This window comes from Vespa crabro, chromosome 24 (genome assembly GCF_910589235.1).
Source record: "Vespa crabro chromosome 24, iyVesCrab1.2, whole genome shotgun sequence".
NCBI classification, from domain to species: domain Eukaryota; kingdom Metazoa; phylum Arthropoda; class Insecta; order Hymenoptera; family Vespidae; genus Vespa; species Vespa crabro.
Genome location: NC_060978.1, coordinates 3,475,934 through 3,495,543, shown reverse-complemented (window position 1 = coordinate 3,495,543; position 19,610 = coordinate 3,475,934). Strand labels below are relative to the sequence as shown.

The window sequence follows — 19,610 nt, the reverse complement described above, 5'->3', positions numbered from 1 at the left end:
TTATTGACAAGTTATTATTAAATATACAACAATTTATTTTAAATTGCACAAATTTAAAATAACTATTTCCTCGGTTGTAGTATATATTTTTTCATGAATATCGACTGTATATAATAATAGTATACAAAATGATCAAATAACTTATTTGCTTCATAAGAATAGATGCATCAAATTGAATGAGATTGAATCCAATGTCTGCCTCACTTTTTTATCTTGTTGTACATTGTCAAACCATCTAGATACATGGACATATTGTGCCTTCTCTTGGTGACTTAATTCACTCTGCAACAGTAAAAGAGGATAGAAAGATTACATTGATCCACAGCCTTTACTAAGGATTCCTAAGAGGTCAGAACCAATTTTATATTTAATTATCGCTTTTTTCTTTACCATTATTTTATATAAGGTATAATAAAGTACAATATCTGCAATGGTTTGCTTTGTACCACTTAAATAAGTATGATCACTCAATGCTGCATTTAATTCCTATAATTAAAAGAAATGAATAATTTATTAACTTGTTATATTTCTTGATAATTACTTGGTCATTTCTATATTACCTTTAAAACTCTTTTTGCATGAGCAGGAGTATCTGCATAATTAACACAATTTATTATATATTCTAACCACTGACGCGTCAAAGCCTGTGTCTCTTTATCATCACCAAGTATGTTAGGATATCTCGAGTTTTTCACCAAAGCTTGTATAAAAGTAGTAAAATACATAACGGATTCGTCTGCATGTAGATGACCAATACTTGCTACCTACAAATAAATCCAAAATTAAATATATGAATTAGAATACCTGCTAAGTTCTTTCTTTTTTTTTTTTTTGTTTTTTTTAATTGATCGCAACAGATAAAATAACCATGGCTTACATTATCTTCACAGGAGCATAACTTGTCTGGAGAAACATCTAAATATTTTATAATTTTATCTATACATTCACGATTACACACAACCATCTTATAAAAAAGTTATTAAGGAAATTTTTTTCGAAGCAATAATATAGTGCTAAATTAAGGTTATGTTAGTCGCTTTGTAACACATTGGAACAACCATGCAGATGGCTATACTATAGCTATGTATATACAGTTTTACTTTTTAAAGATCAAATTCAAAATAACATTCAGAAATTTATTCTCTGATATAATACTTTCACGATAATACAATCCACAAATTTATCTTATTCTATACGAATAATAAATATATATAAATTAATAATGATTTTATATATTTTAATTTTATTTTTGATTGTACTAATCATAGGAAAATTTTAAAATTATATGGTACGATTGAAAATTATTATAAAATAAATAATGAAAAAGTATTTTGGATAGCATGAGTTTTATTATATGAAGATTGCTTCTTTAAGCGTTACGAATAAGACACATTGGTGAACGACAAGTCTCACCTTGAGCAACCTTATCGTGTATTACGTGACCCATAATGCCTTATAACTAACATGAATATTGCGGTTCTGTTCTAAAAAACTTAGTAATCCGTGTAGTAAACATTATATTAAACGCTTTTTTTTTTCTTTTTCTTTTTTTTTTTTTATAAAGAATTATCATAATTATCCGGCATGGTAATTTTTTTATCATTGAACACTAGATATTAAATAATAATGGTTTAAAGTTTCCTTTTCTCCTAATAACATATAATGCTAGAATATGTACTCTATATATGTAACTCTTCAGCAAGGATTAAAAGTTCATACAAACATTATACATTTACGGTTTATAACGTTAAGTACATATTTATTTTAAATGTACAGTTTTCTGTAGTAACAACATTTGTATAAAATATAGATCATAAAATAAATTTAATTTAGATCTTTAAAATAATTCAAATTAGGAGATTGGCTAATTTAGTTACACAAAGCCGGATTTTAAGATTTTTATTTTTAATATTGAAGGATTTAAGCCAGATTCCAAGCTATAAAAGTATTTGTATAATTTGTAAATTACATCAAAATACATGATTAAATGTAAAATTTTGGCAAATTATAATTAGTCTTCACTATTCCACTATATTTTTCAATATAATTTACTACTTTTTGATGTAGCAATTATATTTTTGTTCCACAAAAATCAGTCAATTTTGTATTTTATAATATTTAAGTATAATTAAATAATTTTCAAATTCATATTTCTAAATATGCAATATTTCAAGTAAAAATAAAAATTCAATATTTTCTTGTATGAAACAATTTTGTTCACATACTTTAGAGTTATGAATTAGAAAAATTAAAAGAAAACTAATACTACAGAAAGATTAAAAGAATCACATGTTTACATAATGTTTTTCCTAAAGGAAATTATGCTATATTTACAGATGCTATAATTTGTAAATAAAAACAATGATGTAAAAACTAAAATATTAGCTTTTTTAGTTAAAAAAAAAATATCAACGTACTTAATTTGAGAGATTTTTCTTGATAATGAATGTACAAAGTACATGTAACTGCTCTGCTTTATGAAAAATTATTTATAAACAATATAATATAAACGTTTTACTTAATTACAGTGTTTTATCAATACCAATAAATACATATCAGCAATTTACAATAGTCAACCAATAAAATAATCAACAATAACGTTTTAGAATTTCTTTGTACATTCTATCAGTACTTAAATGTACTTACTCAAATATACAAAGATTGCCAACAAGATTACTATTGGAGAGAGAGAGAGAGAGAGAGAGAGAGAGAGAGAGAGAGAGAGAGAGAGAGAGAGAGAGAGAAAAACGATAGAACAGAGTTCATATTAACATCTTAAAACTTAGAAAGGTTTAAGCTTTCAGATGAAGAGATATTCTTTCAAAATTTTCCTTGTCACAATACAACATAATATACCTAATTTATAATATTAACACAAACTTATTGCTATGCATCATTCATCGTTAATAAAATTGTATTTTTATTAATAATAAAATATAGTAAAACGCATGAATAAATCCATAACTATTAGGTCGTAAGATAAATAAGTATAAACGCTAAGAGAATATAAGCGAACTTATTTATATTACGACCTAATATATTAAAATATAACAGCATTTTCAATACCCATAGTAGTCATATGCAGTTAAATGCAGGTACTTTTGTTGTATACATATCTCTTACGAATTACATGTTCAAAATAGACGTTTTTCATAGGAAAACAGACTATGGACATTTCCCTCTTGCTGAGCAGAAGACGTTCTTCTCTCAAATTTTAATTCACCACTATACGTCATGGATCTTAAAGTAGACATTGATTTTGCACCAATGTCTTGACATCCATGTTTTATACCACATAATAGATAAGGAACAAATTTGAAAACTGATCCCTTGTCCACTATTGAACCACTTACACCTTGAGCTACTTTTAATTTGTCCATTTCATTGTGAAAATATCTATCCATAGCTGAACCCTTTGCATCAGCCCTATTCATGGCTTCTAAAGAACCCATCCCTCTGTATTTCTTTAAACGAACTCCATCACTGAAGAAATATTCACCGGGTGCTTCTGTAGTTCCAGCTAATAATGATCCCATCATAACGCTCGATGCACCTAAACTAAGACCTTTGATAATGTGGCCAACAGATTGTACACCACCATCTGCTATAACGGGTATTCCAAATCTCCTTGCATACTCTGCTACTTTATAGACAGCGGTAGCTTGCGGTCTACCTACTGCCATTACTTCTTGAGTAATACAAATAGATCCAGATCCCATACCCACGCGCAATGCATCAGCTCCTGCTTCTATCAAATTTTTAGCTTGTAAAGTAGTTACTACATTGCCTGCAATAACTTGCAAGTCCGGATATTCCGATTTAATGTATTTTATCATTTCAATTTGGTATATTGAATTTCCTTGAGATGAGTCTAATACAACTACATCTACACCGGAAGCTGTTAAAAGCTGTAATCTTTGTTTATCAGAACTACGTGTTCCAATTGCAGCACCTACTAATAATTGCTTATTTGCATCTTTACTAGCACTTGGGTAGCTGCGATTTTTCTTTAAATCAGTTCTTGCCATTAATGAAACAAGTTCTCCTTTTTCATTTACTATAGGAAGTTTTCCTTTCTTTGATTTCTCAAGAATAACATTAGCTTCTGGCAATGTTACACCAGCTTGTGCAGTGATCAGATTATCTAATTTTGTCATTATTGATTCCAATTTTGTATATCTTTGATTAAGCGAATCTTCAAGGAAATCAATATCTCTGGAAGTAACAATGCCTAGAAGTTTACCACCTACTTTTCCATTATCAGTGATAGGAATACCAGAAAACCCATGTTCACTTTTTACATTTAATACATCATTAACAGTATGCTGAGGTGAAAGTACAACTGGATCTCTAATGAAACCGTGTTTATACTTTTTTACCTAAAAAGATATATAAAATTATCTACAATCAAAAAATAGAGAATGGTTAGAAAATTTTATTATGTTCTGAAGTTAAAGAGAAATTGTAAAGAGTATTACTTTAAGAAAACAAATAGAAATATAAAATATATTTTATCGCATACCTTATGGACTTCGTTGGCTTGATATTCAGGAGTGCAATTATGATGTATTATACCGATTCCACCACACAGAGCCATGGCAATTGCCATATCCGATTCCGTAACAGTATCCATTGGGGAGGAAACCAACGGAGCTTTCAATACAATCTTCTTAGTAAGCGGTGATAATAAATCTACCTCGTCTGCGGTAAAATCAATATATCCTGGCAAAATGATGAAATCATTATATGTAAGTCCATCGCCGTTGGCAAACAGTTGTGCCAGCGAAAGTCCATCTTCCGGCAACGGTACGTCTGCCGGTATCGTGTCATTAATTATATAGTCAGCCATTATCTTAAACGTATTCCTTCGATCTTTCAAACTTAGGAAATACTGATTAGTGTATCGTAGATGTTCTTCTTCCAACGTGGATCACCACTATGATTCGAAGAATAAACGTCGGCGTTCCGAAAAATATACTCCCCGATAACCTGGTAAAATGACCGAAAAACATGTGCGTACGTCTCTTATATACCTCTATGTTCTCCCGCCTTCAAGATGGCGCTATAGAAGCTTCCGAAGATATACGAAGTTCACCGAAGTTTATACGGTTACGGCTACTCCCTTCTGCGATTAATAGAAAGATTCCTATATAGTTACGTATTTTCTAGTGGAAAAAGTATTACTAACCCTTAAGGCTGAGAAAAATTTTAGAGAAAAATTAATGAACAGTCGATAGGTGTTTAGTAATTCAAGACGAAAAACGCTCTTACATTTCAATTGTTTTGTCTTCTTTATTTTATTACAAGTCGTGCTGTTTCTCTTTTTTTTTTTTTTTTTTTTTTCTTTTTTCTGGTTCTTTAAATCATCTATTTGGAAAATTAAAACAGGTCTAGTTTATTTACATTTATATTATAGAATATTTATCAAGAACTAATCAAATTTTTTATTATACATATATAAAAGAATCTTTATATAAAATTAACAAAATATGTCAAAATACTTTTCGTTTTACAAACGTTTCATTTTTCATTTTGTATATAACGAAATAATCATTAGTAAGAGATTAAGATATGCTGTTACATTTCCTACAGGCACGCTGAAAATGACAAAAATCTACAGAAATTTTAATAACTTATTCTTAATTGTTATATATGCCACTATGTATTATCATAAAATTCTAACGATCAAAAGGTAAAATATTTGCTTTATATATTTTATAAACATTCCTCAAAATTAATGTTTTTTGTTAAGTCTTACCGGTTGGAAAAAAATTCTATAAAATGTATTAAAGAAACTATTAAGAGCTCCTTTAAAGGATGAAATCACATAATTTGTTATGAGTTCAATATACGTGAAGTCCTCATAATCATCATAATCTTCATAAAAGAAGTAATCATAGATCATAGGTAAGAATACAACCAAGGCATACATAATAGTACCAAAAAATACTGAAATCAAATGTATTTTTCAAATGTTTTTTAGAATTTATCTTATGTAAAATATTACACACGCTTACCAATGGTTTTTAATTTTATAAATCGTTTTTCAATACATTTTTCCTTCTTATGTTTAACTTTATGTATAAATGTAGACGATGTGATGGAATTATCATAAATATCCGCAGCTATCTTAGAAGGCATGTTTTGTACGGTTTTATTTTGAGTACCTCCTCCAGTCGGATTTAAAGGTGGCCTAATATTTCTATTAACATATAATTGCTTTGTTTGTGTTGTATCACTTGAGCGTCGCAGAGTGGAATCCCTAAATAATATTGATTTGTATATGTATCCACATAACTATTTATTTGTGTCCATATACGAACATGCATAATGTAAAACTTACAGATTTTTATTAATTATACTCGACAAGGCCGAACATTGTTCTATCGTTTGCATTTCTGGATTGAATTTTCCTTCTTCGTTATAAATATTATTACAGAATGCTTTGTTTTTTCTTCTTTTATTATAAGGAGTTTCTAAGCCCACTTTATGAAAATATTTTTCTTGTATATTTTCTATGTTGCCTCTTTTTTGTTTTAAATTATTATAATATTCTAGATAACTTTTATTTAATAATTCTTGTGTTTTAAGAGATATTTTTATAGGACTATTATATTTATTTTCCTCTTTTTGCTGGCAGAAGAGATCACAAGACACAATAGGATTTTCAACTAAAGATTTTATTTTAATGCAATCCGTATTTATATCTTTCTTCCTTTCATCCTCTTCTTTCTTTAACATTAAGTAATGGCAATTTTTTTCTTTTGTACATTGTTTAACTTTTGAAAATGTTTGACCGTGTTTACAGTTTGTTCGCTGATAGCCTGGCCATAATAAAGTGCAATTAGAATTTACTATTCCGGATCTAGATTTTTTTTGAAAGCAAAATCTTGCTTTTTTTGAAAAATTTGCCTTTATTCGCCTTCGCCTTGATGTAATATATGGTTCTGAAGATTGAAAGAGCTTTTTAATATTTATATTCTCTTTTTGCAACAAATTCTGTTCAGATCTTATTTTACGCCGTTGAGTTAAAGTAAATTTTTTTAAATTTGGAACTTTGGTAGATATATAAGGATTTGAATCATTGATTTCTGTTGGCTGTTGATGCGATGTAACATTCATATGATCGTTAGAACAATTAAAAGTATTATTATTATCAACGGAAATATAGATTTTGTCATTGTTTGGTAAAGAGGAAGTTTCATAATAATTTTCTTCAACTGTGGGCTGCTCTGAAGTTCTATCCTCTATTTTCTTATTTAAAATAAGAGCTTCTTGTATGTCTGTAGTATCAGTGTTCTTAGTATTTACTAATTCATGTTTTTGTTGTAGACTGTCGAAATTTTGTTTTTCTAGCGATAATGTATGAACGTCTGAATTTTTATGTTTTATTTTAAATTGCGTAGTTCCAGATAAGTCAGTTGTTGGCAAAGTACTTCCAATACAAGGGGATATATTGATGTCCCCTGACGTACAAGTTGATATTTGTAGAGGTATATTTTGATATGTAATTATTGGTACTTGTACATTGTAACATTGTGTTGTATACTGAGGTATAGGACTAGGTATTTTGTTAAGAGGTAAAGACTGTACTTTCTTTTTCATTACAAGTAAAATTTGACCATCGGATTCCTAAATGAATATAAATTTTTCTTGATTAATATGTCATATTATTGATTTATAATCTACCACTACTTACATTAGCAAAATTTATAAAGACGTTAATAAGATACATAAATCGTATAAATACTGAATGTATTAATACATACATTAGCAGATAGTAATGATTGATTTTCTGATAGCACACTTAAATCATTCTTTGTTTTAGTTTCTAATATACAGTTCTCATTATAGGTAGAGGTTGATATTTGTTCACCTATGGATATTTCCTTTTCTATGATATTATTAGTTTTTTCTGAAATGGGATCAACATTTTCGTGGATCTCTATAGAATCTATTTTACTTATATTATTTATATTGGTAAAATTATTTGTATTATGATCCTTTGCTAGATTAAGTTTACATTCTAATTTGTTGTTATCTTCCACATTACTTTTTTTATCTCTGTCTAGTTTTTGCACGAAATGACTATTATTATTTTCAATGATCTCTTCATTTTCTGGCTTCTTTATACTTTCTTGTGCTATCTGATGGCTATATAAAATATATATTTTAGATGCCACGAAGTCTGTTGTAAAACCTATTGTTATAATTACAACCAAAATTAAATATTTCTTATTAATAATTAAATAAATTGTACATATTTAAGTTTTTTCCAGAAGCAGTTTTCTTCACGATTTCACAGGGAGATAGTGATTGTTCTAAGTTAAAAGCACTCTGTCGTGATTCTTTCGACGTATTATATCGTTTAATAGATTCTATTGGTGTAGTCTGACTTTGAACTGCAGTTACACTATAAAATAATAGTTCAATAAATTATTCTATAAATGCAAAACATCCATTTTGTATATTGTAAAACATTGTACCGCTTAAAACGAGGATCTAAAGAACCAGATTTCCTTTTTATCGTATTAACTGGTAGTGTTAATTGATGTGCAGAAGAATTAAAACCTTTCATTTCCATTGTTTTGAATGATCTATAATTTTAAAAGAATCCCTAACATGTATTTTGTAAAAATATTTTATAAAATCTTATTATAATTATGAGGTTATTTTTGTAATATATCACTTACTGACATTGTGGTGTGTGTACTGCAGTACGACTTCTCCTAGGTGTACCTGTTAATGTAATAACACATGGAGGATGAATTATGTCATCAGCATCATCTAATAATTTACGTGGTGGAATTTTTGGCCATGATGGATCTTCAGGTACTCTAAATTTATGTCAAAGCTTTGTTAACATATATTAAAAACAAAACATAGGTTTATCTTACTTACCTCAACGATCCAACATTGTATTTTTGTGAAACTGGTAATAAATTTTCACTGTTTACTACAGTAAAATATATTAAATAGAAATATTATTGCAATATAACTTGTGACATTATTTTGTTCTAACATATTTACCTTTAATATTTAATTTAAGTGCACTTTTGTCATCAAAACATGACATATTAAAATAATCATACATTTCACAATTACTCTCTTTAATTTAAATAAACCTCTTTTTACTTCCAAAGTTAATGTAACAGTAATACAATAAAAAATGAAAAATTATGTAACCACGTATATTGATTACATTTTTTTCTATTGATATCCTTGCAGTCCACTTAATTCTTTTTCTTTTGTTTTTTATGAAAACATGTTTTTAATATTTACATCTAGGTAGAATATATCTAGGTAGAATATTTTTAATTTATAAAGATTTATCATTTTTGTCATTTATATGAAAAATTGAACAGAAAGGAGACTTAAGAATTTTAAGAAAAGAATTCACTCTCGTTGTGATAATCGTAATCATGGGTATCCCGTTAGAATTACTTTCACTCGTACAACGGGTGACGTATGTACGGTCAATCAGTTATCGTTATTGGAAACCTTAATGCTTAAAACGATTAAAGGATAGTTTTATAGTGGCAAAAGTCGGTACATCTATGACTTCGACAGGAAAGAATTAATATTGAAAATAATAACTTATATGCGCGAGATAATATGTATGAACATAATGAGATTCAATGTAATCAAATATAGATGCATATATATATATATATAACATATTTATAATTATTTTTATATCCGTTATAATTGTTTATTGCGCGTAAAATTATATGATTACATATATATATTACACACATATATATATATATATACATATATATCATTTGAAATATTGTTATAAACAAGGCCATATATAATAATAGTATTTGTTATATATTATACATTCATACAATGATACTGGTATTGTAAAATATGAATGGGTAGACAGATAAACAATAAGACATGTGAAAAGAAAGACTTGGAAAAGATTATTCTGCCAGGTGTTACTATTATTTTTCACTGTACACCAATCATATGCATACATTCCGAAGTTATAACTCCAGTTTGTCAATTCATACTTTTAAACGGTCACTTCAATATTTACTGTCCACTGTTTATTGCCATTTGCTATCCGTTATCGCTGTCATTATTTGCTCTATTCTACCACATGACCTATACGCATATAGTACGTATAATCCAGCTTTTTTGTATATATATATATATATATATTTTTTTTTTCATGCGTTATATATGGTATTTACGAATGAGAATATATTTTCGTTTAAGCGCTTGACTGCTAGATGGAGCTCAAAATCTTAATAGCAATTGATTGAAAAATATTGAGATTATATGATTATACCTGTAATCGTCAATAATTATTAAAATCTAATTTATAAGCTTTAATGGACATCGATGTCATGTAATTTTTCATATGTGCGTTTATATTTTTACTTTTTCTTTTTACTTTACGTTTTTTTGCCTTTTATTCTGATCGAAAAAATAAATAATTCACTTTGTAATAAATCGGTGAATCTTTTTTATATGCGGATAATTTTATGATCGAATATGTAATCACGTGATGCCGTATTTAAAATATATCTATGTTGTTTATCAAGTGCGATAGTGTGCGGTGGGAAATTGGCGCGAACCATTGTAGAATGCAACAGGAGGGGAAAAAGGTTCGAACGTTTGAAATAAGAGTAGGGATAAGGTTGAAACGATCAGGGATAGAAAGAGAAGATTGATAAAGGCATGTGTATAAGGACGGCACGCATAACATATTATATATATATATATATACATATATATATATGACTACGTGTGTATACATAGATTACAAAGCAGAAGTCAGCCAATCAGAACGGCGAAGGGAAAAAGGAGGCTGCAGCGCTTCATATGCTATTTCTGTCACGTAGAACGCATACATTTGTTTTGTTGCGTACAAACGTAAATTGCGTACTTATATCAAGTTATATTTAATTTCTAACCAGTAATATTGTTTAAAAGTGACATATACATAAAAGTATAGGAATCAATTATTTTTAGAAAAAGAAAAAAAGTGATTATCCTTGACGGTGATCGTGATTATTTTACCACTTAGTGACAACAATGTCCGTGATTATGGATTGTTTTCAACAGTAGCGGACGTACGAAGTTTTATCTGTTTCGTTAAAGCAATTTTGGTTTTTAAACCATTTGACTCCTCCTTAATATCCATTTTTTTGATTCAGCTTCGCGTTTGTGGGCTATTCAGGAAAAAAGAACAGAAAAAAGGCAACAGATAAGTTCCCCCTGAGACAATCAATTGGCGTTTTGAACTGTCTTTTTTGTATTCTTCATATCAGTACACGGGAGCAAGAACTGAATTCGTTCAACCTACCGTTTCGTTTAAAGCCCTATCTTCGATTTAAATCTATAAAGGGTACCTAAAGTCCACCTCTAAATCTTTCATCAGTGATTTGTGATGTACAAGTTCAGTGCCGGAGGAAAAATTATTACCTCTACAATTAATTTCGTACATTCAAAAAGGAAAGGAATTTTTATACACCTAAGAAACATGAACAGAAACTCAATAAGTCTTCGAAGTCATAGAAGTTTTTTAACATTTCGTTTATATTGAATTACTTGATTGAGTTATTGAAAAGCAAATCAAGTTTGATAGAACAGAAAAGTTATTGCGCCAAGATGGTGCAGCACGAATGATCTAACACCGTGTTGTTGTTGAGGGATGCACAATAAGTCTCTAGTACAAAATTACTGTTTTTACATAACACAAAGAAAACCAGTATTGTCATAATGAAATTGCTAGAGAGTACACGATTTGAAGCTATAAACAGTGCCTTGTTCATTAAGACCGGAGATAGCAAGATAATTGGAAGGTATGCCAAACAAAATATGATATAAATGTATTATTAGAATATATCAATAGTGACTGCCTTTTTTTACTTATAGGATTGAGAGTTATTCTTGTAAGATGGCAGGAAATGATAAACAACTGTACAAACGCTTCAATGCAGAGCAAGGAGTTACACCACATGACCTTCAAGCTTTATCGCCACCACAAACATCTTTGGGAACATCACCTGCTCAAAGATATTTTAGGTATTAATATGGCATAAGTACACTCTGTTTACTTGAAAGTTAATAAATTAATATTATTTCTATATTCATATATATTTAGTCGTAGTGTTTCTGGTGATGAAGATGGACCTTTATGTGATACAATAAGCAGGAAAACATTATTCTATCTGATTGCAACTTTAAACTCAGCCTTTCATCCTGATTATGATTTTTCTGATGCTAAGAGTCATGAATTTAGTAAAGAACCAAGCTTACAGTGGGTAATGAATGCAGTTGACAGTAATCTCAGTGCAACTGCTGGAGATCATTATCGTACTTTACGTTCTGCTCTCTGGGGTGCTATCGACGATGAAATATCATTGAGCGAATGTGATATTTATAGGTGAGATTACACGAAGATGGTTTCTCCTATTCAGCAAAAATGAAACACGAAACAGAGCACAAACCTACAACATTACTTCGGGTACACATACACAAGTAATATAATATGTAAAAATATTGTAGCTACAATCCAGACTTTGCATCAGATCCATTTGGAGAAGATGGATGCCTGTGGTCTTTTAATTATTTCTTTTACAATAAAAAAATGAAGCGTATTGTCTTTTTCACATGTAGGGCAATTAAGTAAGTATAACATTTATTTTGAATATATGTGTGTGTGTGTGTGTGTGTGTGTATACACATGTGAGGAACATATCACATATATAATTTCATTACTTTTACTTTTCAGCCCTCTTTATGTATTAGATTCAGGCATAGGTAGTGACTTTGTGATGGACGAAGAAGATGAAGATCGTTATTAGATCTTTTATATACGATCACAGTTTGCAACAGTTAAAACTTTACATTTTCTCTTGATAGATTATTATTAATTTCATGTATTTTTTGTATGTACAACTTTTTACATTCAGTTTATAATTTAAGATTATGTGTGCGTGTATGCGTGTATGTATATATGTATATGTATGCATATATATATATATATATATATATATATATATATATATATATATATATATAAAATTGATTTGGCTTTACATTTCACATGATATATTTATTATATATTTTTCTTTCATTTGAACAAGCATGTGTACGCACTGACAATGTACACGCAGTCTGTCATCTATTGTACATACAATAGTTTGATTATTTTACTTTTTAGTGAAATGTGACAAATATTAATAAAGCCTAGTCTGTTTTTTAGACAAGGATCTTACCATTTTTCCTACTAGGAAATGCATCTGATTTTCTTTAGAAATTTTTATGTAACATTCTTTTTTGTTATCCAATGTGATGAATTACCTTATAGCTTAATTAGATCTCACAAACATAAAATGTTGTGATTAATAATTAATTCTATTATGCCAATTATGCTCTAATAATTGTAATTAAGCTTTCTGGATGTGCAATATCTCAATATAGTGCACTTTCATTTTAATATAAGTAGCTATATCAGATTTTATTTAATAGAATCTACAAGATAAAAAAACAAATTTTTGTTATCAAATTTAAGTGTATATACGATAAAAAATATCAAAATTTTATGGAAAGTTTAAATCAGTAGTTCACAATATCCTTCTTAGTGGAAAATTCATAATTATGCTTTATGGAGCAATGATAATTAATTTACGGAATAATTGATGTCAAGTAACCATTTTATCATTGTCCTTTACTTACAATTACATATCAATATTACATATTCCATAATGACGTATTAAATTTGGGCATCGTTACTTTCTTAGTGTAATGATAAATTTGATATTAGGTAGGCTGATAAATGCTGTGAAACAGGATAAAACATATCTATTCTTCTTAAGGTTATAGCTTTTGAAAGCTATAGTAAATTCTATTATTCACTTTGCCAAATTACTTACCAATACACAAAGCGTATTTTGTATTATTAACATATATATTTCATTCTAGTATGTACTGTAGAGGATTTTTTTCTTTCTTTTTTTTCTTTTTTTTTTCTTCCTTTCTTTTATACAGCTTAATATAATTGATTTGTAGGAAAAACCCGAAAAATTACTATATGTACAACATTTAGAAATATATAATTACTTCAATCTTTACTTTATACTGGACAATATGTTTATCTGTCACTTTTGAAATAAATATTTCAAGAAGATATGAATGTACTATGATGTTTGTTATCCAAAAAGAATATAAAATTATATGATGAAGTATAAAAATATTAAATTATACGATTTCCAAAGGATCAGCATCAACGATAGATACATTAACATTTACAGAATTATTTAATCTATTTGATAACGTTGATGCAAAACTTTCTAGGAAACCACGTTCAGAATTAGAATGATTTGTTACAATAACATAAATCCCATTATGAATAGCGTCAAGCACATCGTGATGTTGCATCTCTCCTGTAAGATATAAATCGGCTCGTACATTTTTTAAAACACTTATTCCTGATCCTGCACATACAGCGACAGATTTGATAAAGCCATCTGAAAAAATAATAAATACTTATAACTTTATCACAATTTCAATTAAATTTTACATATAACGGTATACCTGATTGTGAAACAGCACGAGCTAGTTGTAAACATTTCAACTTGGTGTGCTGTTTTACTAAGTTTACTGCTTCATCAATATGTATTTCATTTTTTAAAGTACACAGACGACCCATACCATTTTCTTTGTTCTCACCTGGCTGTATCGGTTTACAACTATCCATCACTGTAATCATACGTTATGGATAATGGTTAATTGACAATGTTATAATGATAGAAAAGTATTATAAAAGTATTATATTTTTAACCATTATTGAAAGCTGAAGCCAACCAGTCATTTACGCCCCCCTTTATTGAATCAAATGCAGTATGTGTAGAATATACAGCTATTTTATGCTCTAAACATTTTGCGATTATACGTTCCTGTAAACACAAAAATAGATTAAAAAAAGGAAAAAAAAAAAAAAAAAAAAAAATTAAATAAATCTTATTCGTAAAAATAATTACGATATTTCCGTTACCTTCCATGTTCTCGTGGTTATAGATTTAAATGGGTAAAATATTGGAGGATGATATGAAATTATCATATCTGTCGACAGGCCTAATGCTTCATTCATAACATTTTCTGTTAAGTCGTTTGTTAACAAAATGTTTGATATAAGTTTTGGACACGAAGGCTCAACCAATAATCCAACATTATCCCAAGGTTCAGCCAAAGATGTATTTGCAAACTTTTGCAATACGTCCACAATATCTTCCAATGGTAAACCAATTTTACTAGGTTTTATATCAGTCATAGTAGGTATTTGCTTGTTATGTCGAATCAATGTATAAAGGCACAACTTCTGATTTGATACAAATGCAGGCAGTTTCCGCAACATCTATTTCCGTATAATCGCAAATCTAAAATGAAAGGATTCTTTTTTTTTTCTCCATGCAAATATTACATTTGTAATATTAATGAATCAATATATTATATTATTTTTCAATATTATACAAATAATATAATAATGAAAATATAATTTTATAAGTAAAGGGTATAATAATGCAAATGTTTACATTAATAGTAAACAATTATATTTAAAAATATAAATTACATAGGTAATAACAAATTTTATATTACTAATTATATATTGATACAATACACATTTCATTCATTATAAAACCATATTTTAACTAGGCCATCATCGCTAGCTGATGCAATTTGACCAGCAATAGCAGGATTCCATTGAGTAGAATTTACATCCTGTGTGTGTGCATTGTTCATTGAACAAATCATTGAAAAAGTTGGTTCATGTATATCAGAATCACTTTCTTCTTTGAATATTCTGATAATATCATCCCCGCATGCAGTTACAATCAATCCAGTTATCTTGCACCAATCCACATCATAAATGGTTCTTGTATGATATCCGGACAAAGTGCAAACACATTTCCAAACAGAATCATTATTAGCGGTAGGAATTCCTATTGTATTTCCGGATTTGTATTCTTGCCATATTTTTACAGTTTTATCATCACTGACCGTAACCATACGTTCACCAGTTTTATCAAAGGAAAGACTCCAAACTGTAGATGTATGAGAAGTTAATGTGTGTATACATGTCCAGTCACTGTCAATCATGTCTTCTTTGTATATTTTAACTGTGTTATCATAGCTAGCGGATGCGAGAACGTCTTCATTAGGATGCCATCTTACCTATATAAAAAATAAATGAAGACGAATGTGTAGATTAAATGAGAGATTTTCTTTTTTTTCTTCTGAAAAATTATACGTAAGAAAAAAAAAAGAAAAAAAAAGGGAAAAATATTAGAACTATAATACTTACCTTTTTAACATCTTGAGTATGTGCATTAATGACTGAAGCACACTCATATTCGTCATCTTTTGCTTCCCATATCCAGACGGACTTGTCACGACTACACGTTGCGAGTAAATGTCCACTAGAAGACCAACTAACACTTTTAACTTCATTTTCATGTCCTTCCAATGTCGCATTGCATTCAAATTCTCCAGATCTTCTATCCCATATTGCTGTTGTAGCATCAAAACTGGCAGAAGCAATATAACTACCGCAAGGAGACCAAGCTACTTCTCTAATGGTCCTTGTATGACCCTCAGTTAAAATCATAGTTGTAATCCAATTCGAATTTGTTGCTTGCCATATTCTAATGGTCTTATCTTCCCCACATGATGCAAGATATGTGCCTTTTGGATGCCAACAAATGCTCCAAACTCTTCCACGATGTCCACTTAAATTTTGCTTTAATTCTAAGCTTCCCATTGTTATCTGAAATAAAAAAACTTTCCGGTTTACAAAGTATTGCACTTCTATCATTCATTAATTATTAATAATATATATTTTTTTTAATTAATCCTATATCAAAATACATTTCTTACTACTTTATACGAAGAATTAGGCATATTTTACTAATGTATCATACAATCTTATATCAAAGAGTCAACAAAATAACAAATAAATTATTTCATATTTGACTTACTTTTTTTTTAGTAGTAATCTTGAAACAACGTTGATCACAAAATATCTATTAAATCATTTATCACAAAAAATGCACATTCTCCTGCATTTATATAATGTTTACACGTCCTTACGCGTAAATAAGACATATTAATAATTATTAACACGTTAAAGGCAACGATGTAAAAAATTTACATGTAATATAAGTTACATCGTCGTAATACAATATATAGAATATGTAACAGGTCAATTAATGCAGAAGAGAAGATAAGGTAATAAAAACATTACCTTTACGCATAAATAGTATGCTACGTGTACATAACCATTAAATTAATTTATCGAAAGAAATATCGAAGTAAAATAATTATAATAAATTTACGACGGATTTAACGAATTAATATTAATATTATAATTTTCGCAACACTTACCATAAGAGAACTTTGAGCACTGAAATATTGATTATTTTAAAAACATCGAATGATAATCAAAGCTCATATTCAAATCATTCTGATCATATGCACGTGTAATCATACGTAAATGTAGATGGAAATATGAAATACATATATAGATGAAGATATAAATTATCTCAAGAAGATATACATTATATTAAGAAGATAAGGTAAAGAAAAATCAAAATAAGCAAAGAGACAGAGAAAAATGCTCACCGCCTTTCGATCGCAGCGTATGTGACTTCAGCGACAGGTACGGACAAAATATGAACTAAAAGCGCGATAGATAAACAACTATTGCGTCCTTCCTATCAATGTTATACATTTCTATAGGTGATAACCTAACGTCTCTCGTGTGTACATTATTTCCAAGACCCATTAGGACAAACGACAGAACGATGTATTTCTCTATGTTTATTATAAAATCATTTCTCGAAAGCTCATGAAAATATTTGAATGAGTTACCGCTTCATGCAAGCGAAATGCATTTCCTTACGTTTCGAATGGATTAGGCAATCTGCGTCATATAAGGAAGCCATTAATTATTTCACGTAACAAGCGCCGCGCAACACACAAATGTTTATCTGAAAATCAGTAGTGGGGATAGGAATTTCTTCTCTTTTGTCGCAAGGGCGCCAGGGGCTGCCTGCGTACTATATGAAACTTTTCTTTCACGAAAAATGTCAACAACAACGTTTACGTCAACAGTGAGTCCATTTTTGATCAATTTTAATGAACGAGTTCTTTCGGATTTAATCTAGGACCCCAATTTTGTCGATAAAGCTTTATTTTCTTCGAAAGAAACCTTACAAAATGCTACTTTTTTTTTATATATAATTTATTGTAATCGCCCGCGTAACAATGAAGTAATCGAGTGTTTACATCGTTAAAATAAAAACATCATGTAGTATATGTTCGTTCGTATTTCGTCATTTTGCATCGACTGACGTGCAATGCAGTCGTTAGAGTCAGTGTTTGTCCGCAAAGTTTATTGCTTTTTTTTTTAAATATTCCTACAGACTGTATTTATAAAAGATAGTAAAATTTTGCGAATTAACTTTAGTGACCGTTCATTAAAAAATAACTCTTTTTCTTCTTTTCCAAGGATCATCGAGGAATAGATTCTTCTGCGGTCGGATGAGTATCGTCCGATGATATGTCGTCGAATAATTCGATTCATCGTCCGATTCATATGCGACAATAACTTATAAAGGCTCAAAAATACTTTGTTACAAAGTTATAAAAAAGAACAAAAAGAAAATAGGAAACAACGAATAGGTTTTCATTCGATTATACGTATTATAAAACATTAGTTATATTTATCTGATCTATTTACACAAGGTATACTTAGGTGTTTTGTACTAAAGTTGATTCAATCCCCTCCTTTTTTCTTTTTTTTTTTTTTTTCTTTTTTCAAAGAATACACTCTCTACCAGATCACTTCACTGTCACGTTCAATTGCATTCCATCGTCATCACCCTCATCGATACTTATGCGAGGATACACTTAATTGTACTGTTTCTAACCATGCATTTGAACTCATAAGTACGTGTATAAAAGGGTATGTATATCCTATGTAACACAATATTCGAACAAAACTTAGATATCGCAGAATGAACAATGTTACACTTGAAATTTCTTTATTCTTAAATTAAAATGTTACATTTGCTACAAACATTTTTGGGTGAAAATTGTATTAGATTTGAGTTATAAAACTTCAAAAAGATTTCTGCCTGTAATTGTATCAATGAACATGAACCGTTCACTCTTTGTCACTCATGATGTCATACTTATAAACTGGTATCGAATGAATAACGATGTACATACGGCGTTTTAATATTGTGCTTATAAGAAAAGTGAACAGATGCTAGTAATTCATAATTTCATAGTTAAAAAGTCTTAAAATTTCAATTTCTATATAAAATGATTACATTAGAATTATTATATTTATATTGGTATAATACTGTGATATAATCGTACACAAATTATTATTTAAAAAGTATATTTCTAAGATCTTTAATTAACCATCGACCACCCATCGAATGTCGGCCAATTTTCCATGATATCAATTCAAACTTCAATGTAGTTTTTGTATCCTGAAAAAAAAATACTCTAACAGAGTGTCCAAAATATCGTATTAATTTGATTTATCAAAAATTGTAGAATCACACAAATTAATTATAATG

At 29.0% G+C, this 19,610-nt stretch overlaps 5 protein-coding genes and 1 long non-coding RNA gene across 14 annotated transcripts; 2 read left to right on the top strand and 4 right to left on the bottom strand.

The window, feature by feature from the left end:
* Positions 1-59: 59 nt before the first annotated feature.
* On the bottom strand, positions 60-1,216 carry LOC124432212 (eukaryotic translation elongation factor 1 epsilon-1). Its single transcript, XM_046980931.1, has 4 exons — positions 878-1,216; positions 561-764; positions 391-486; positions 60-282 (listed from the first exon to the last, which is right to left on the bottom strand). Exons 1-4 carry the CDS (start codon positions 962-964, stop codon positions 151-153), a joined length of 519 nt encoding a protein of 172 aa, XP_046836887.1. The 5' UTR covers positions 965-1,216; the 3' UTR covers positions 60-150.
* Positions 1,217-1,329: 113 nt separating this feature from the next.
* LOC124432206 (inosine-5'-monophosphate dehydrogenase) lies at positions 1,330-5,093 on the bottom strand. The gene is made up of 2 exons (XM_046980915.1): positions 4,523-5,093; positions 1,330-4,379 (listed from the first exon to the last, which is right to left on the bottom strand). Exons 1-2 carry the CDS (start codon positions 4,847-4,849, stop codon positions 3,135-3,137), a joined length of 1,572 nt encoding a protein of 523 aa, XP_046836871.1. The 5' UTR covers positions 4,850-5,093; the 3' UTR covers positions 1,330-3,134.
* Positions 5,094-5,425: 332 nt separating this feature from the next.
* On the bottom strand, positions 5,426-9,740 carry LOC124432213 (metacaspase-2-like). Its single transcript, XM_046980932.1, is given in 10 exon segments — positions 5,426-5,597; positions 5,759-5,949; positions 6,018-6,262; positions 6,344-7,632; positions 7,770-8,234; positions 8,236-8,413; positions 8,487-8,597; positions 8,694-8,837; positions 8,902-8,956; positions 9,031-9,740. Coding segments are annotated over 10 exon segments (2,775 nt in total). The 5' UTR covers positions 9,095-9,740; the 3' UTR covers positions 5,426-5,564.
* Positions 9,741-10,765: 1,025 nt separating this feature from the next.
* LOC124432211 (repressor of RNA polymerase III transcription MAF1 homolog) lies at positions 10,766-14,159 on the top strand. Of its 2 annotated transcripts, XM_046980928.1 has the most exons (6): positions 10,766-11,087; positions 11,172-11,819; positions 11,893-12,042; positions 12,122-12,403; positions 12,526-12,645; positions 12,752-14,159. In XM_046980928.1, exons 2-6 carry the CDS (start codon positions 11,737-11,739, stop codon positions 12,822-12,824), a joined length of 708 nt encoding a protein of 235 aa, XP_046836884.1. In that variant the 5' UTR covers positions 10,766-11,087; positions 11,172-11,736; the 3' UTR covers positions 12,825-14,159. The 2 variants fall into 2 exon arrangements, with proteins under 2 accessions (XP_046836884.1, XP_046836886.1); XM_046980930.1 differs by having other exon boundaries at positions 10,766-11,819.
* Positions 13,659-18,005, bottom strand: LOC124432209 (probable cytosolic iron-sulfur protein assembly protein Ciao1). Of its 8 annotated transcripts, none has more exons than XM_046980926.1 (5): positions 17,921-18,005; positions 15,017-15,398; positions 14,804-14,918; positions 14,557-14,721; positions 13,659-14,489 (listed from the first exon to the last, which is right to left on the bottom strand). In XM_046980926.1, the coding sequence occupies exons 2-5, from the start codon at positions 15,374-15,376 to the stop codon at positions 14,221-14,223; spliced, it is 909 nt and encodes a 302-aa protein (XP_046836882.1). In that variant the 5' UTR covers positions 15,377-15,398; positions 17,921-18,005; the 3' UTR covers positions 13,659-14,220. The 8 variants fall into 8 exon arrangements, with proteins under 8 accessions (XP_046836882.1, XP_046836880.1, XP_046836881.1 ...); XM_046980924.1 differs by lacking the exon at positions 17,921-18,005 and adding an exon at positions 17,641-17,777; XM_046980925.1 differs by lacking the exon at positions 17,921-18,005 and adding an exon at positions 17,404-17,634.
* LOC124432214 lies at positions 17,994-18,842 on the top strand. Its single transcript, XR_006944210.1, has 2 exons — positions 17,994-18,131; positions 18,530-18,842. It is a non-coding gene; the product is annotated as an uncharacterized LOC124432214 (long non-coding RNA).
* Positions 18,843-19,610: the final 768 nt, after the last annotated feature.

Bases quoted from the DNA above. Each gene is read 5' to 3' on its own strand.
- LOC124432211 (XM_046980928.1), top strand. From the start codon at position 11,737: ATGAAATTGCTAGAGAGTACACGATTTGAAGCTATAAACAGTGCCTTG. The intron at 11,820-11,892 runs GTATGCCAAACA...TTTTACTTATAG, and splicing joins GATAGCAAGATAATTGGAAG to GATTGAGAGTTATTCTTGTA. The intron at 12,043-12,121 runs GTATTAATATGG...ATATATATTTAG, and splicing joins CCTGCTCAAAGATATTTTAG to TCGTAGTGTTTCTGGTGATG.
- LOC124432212 (XM_046980931.1), bottom strand. From the start codon at position 964: ATGGTTGTGTGTAATCGTGAATGTATAGATAAAATTATAAAATATTTA. The intron at 765-877 runs GTAAGCCATGGT...ATTTATTTGTAG, and splicing joins TATGCTCCTGTGAAGATAAT to GTAGCAAGTATTGGTCATCT. The intron at 487-560 runs GTAATATAGAAA...TTTTAATTATAG, and splicing joins ATGCAAAAAGAGTTTTAAAG to GAATTAAATGCAGCATTGAG.
- LOC124432206 (XM_046980915.1), bottom strand. From the start codon at position 4,849: ATGGCTGACTATATAATTAATGACACGATACCGGCAGACGTACCGTTG. The intron at 4,380-4,522 runs GTATGCGATAAA...ATATCTTTTTAG, and splicing joins AAGCCAACGAAGTCCATAAG to GTAAAAAAGTATAAACACGG.
- LOC124432209 (XM_046980918.1), bottom strand. The intron at 16,195-16,324 runs GTAAGTATTATA...TTTTTTATATAG, and splicing joins ATACTCAAGATGTTAAAAAG to GTAAGATGGCATCCTAATGA.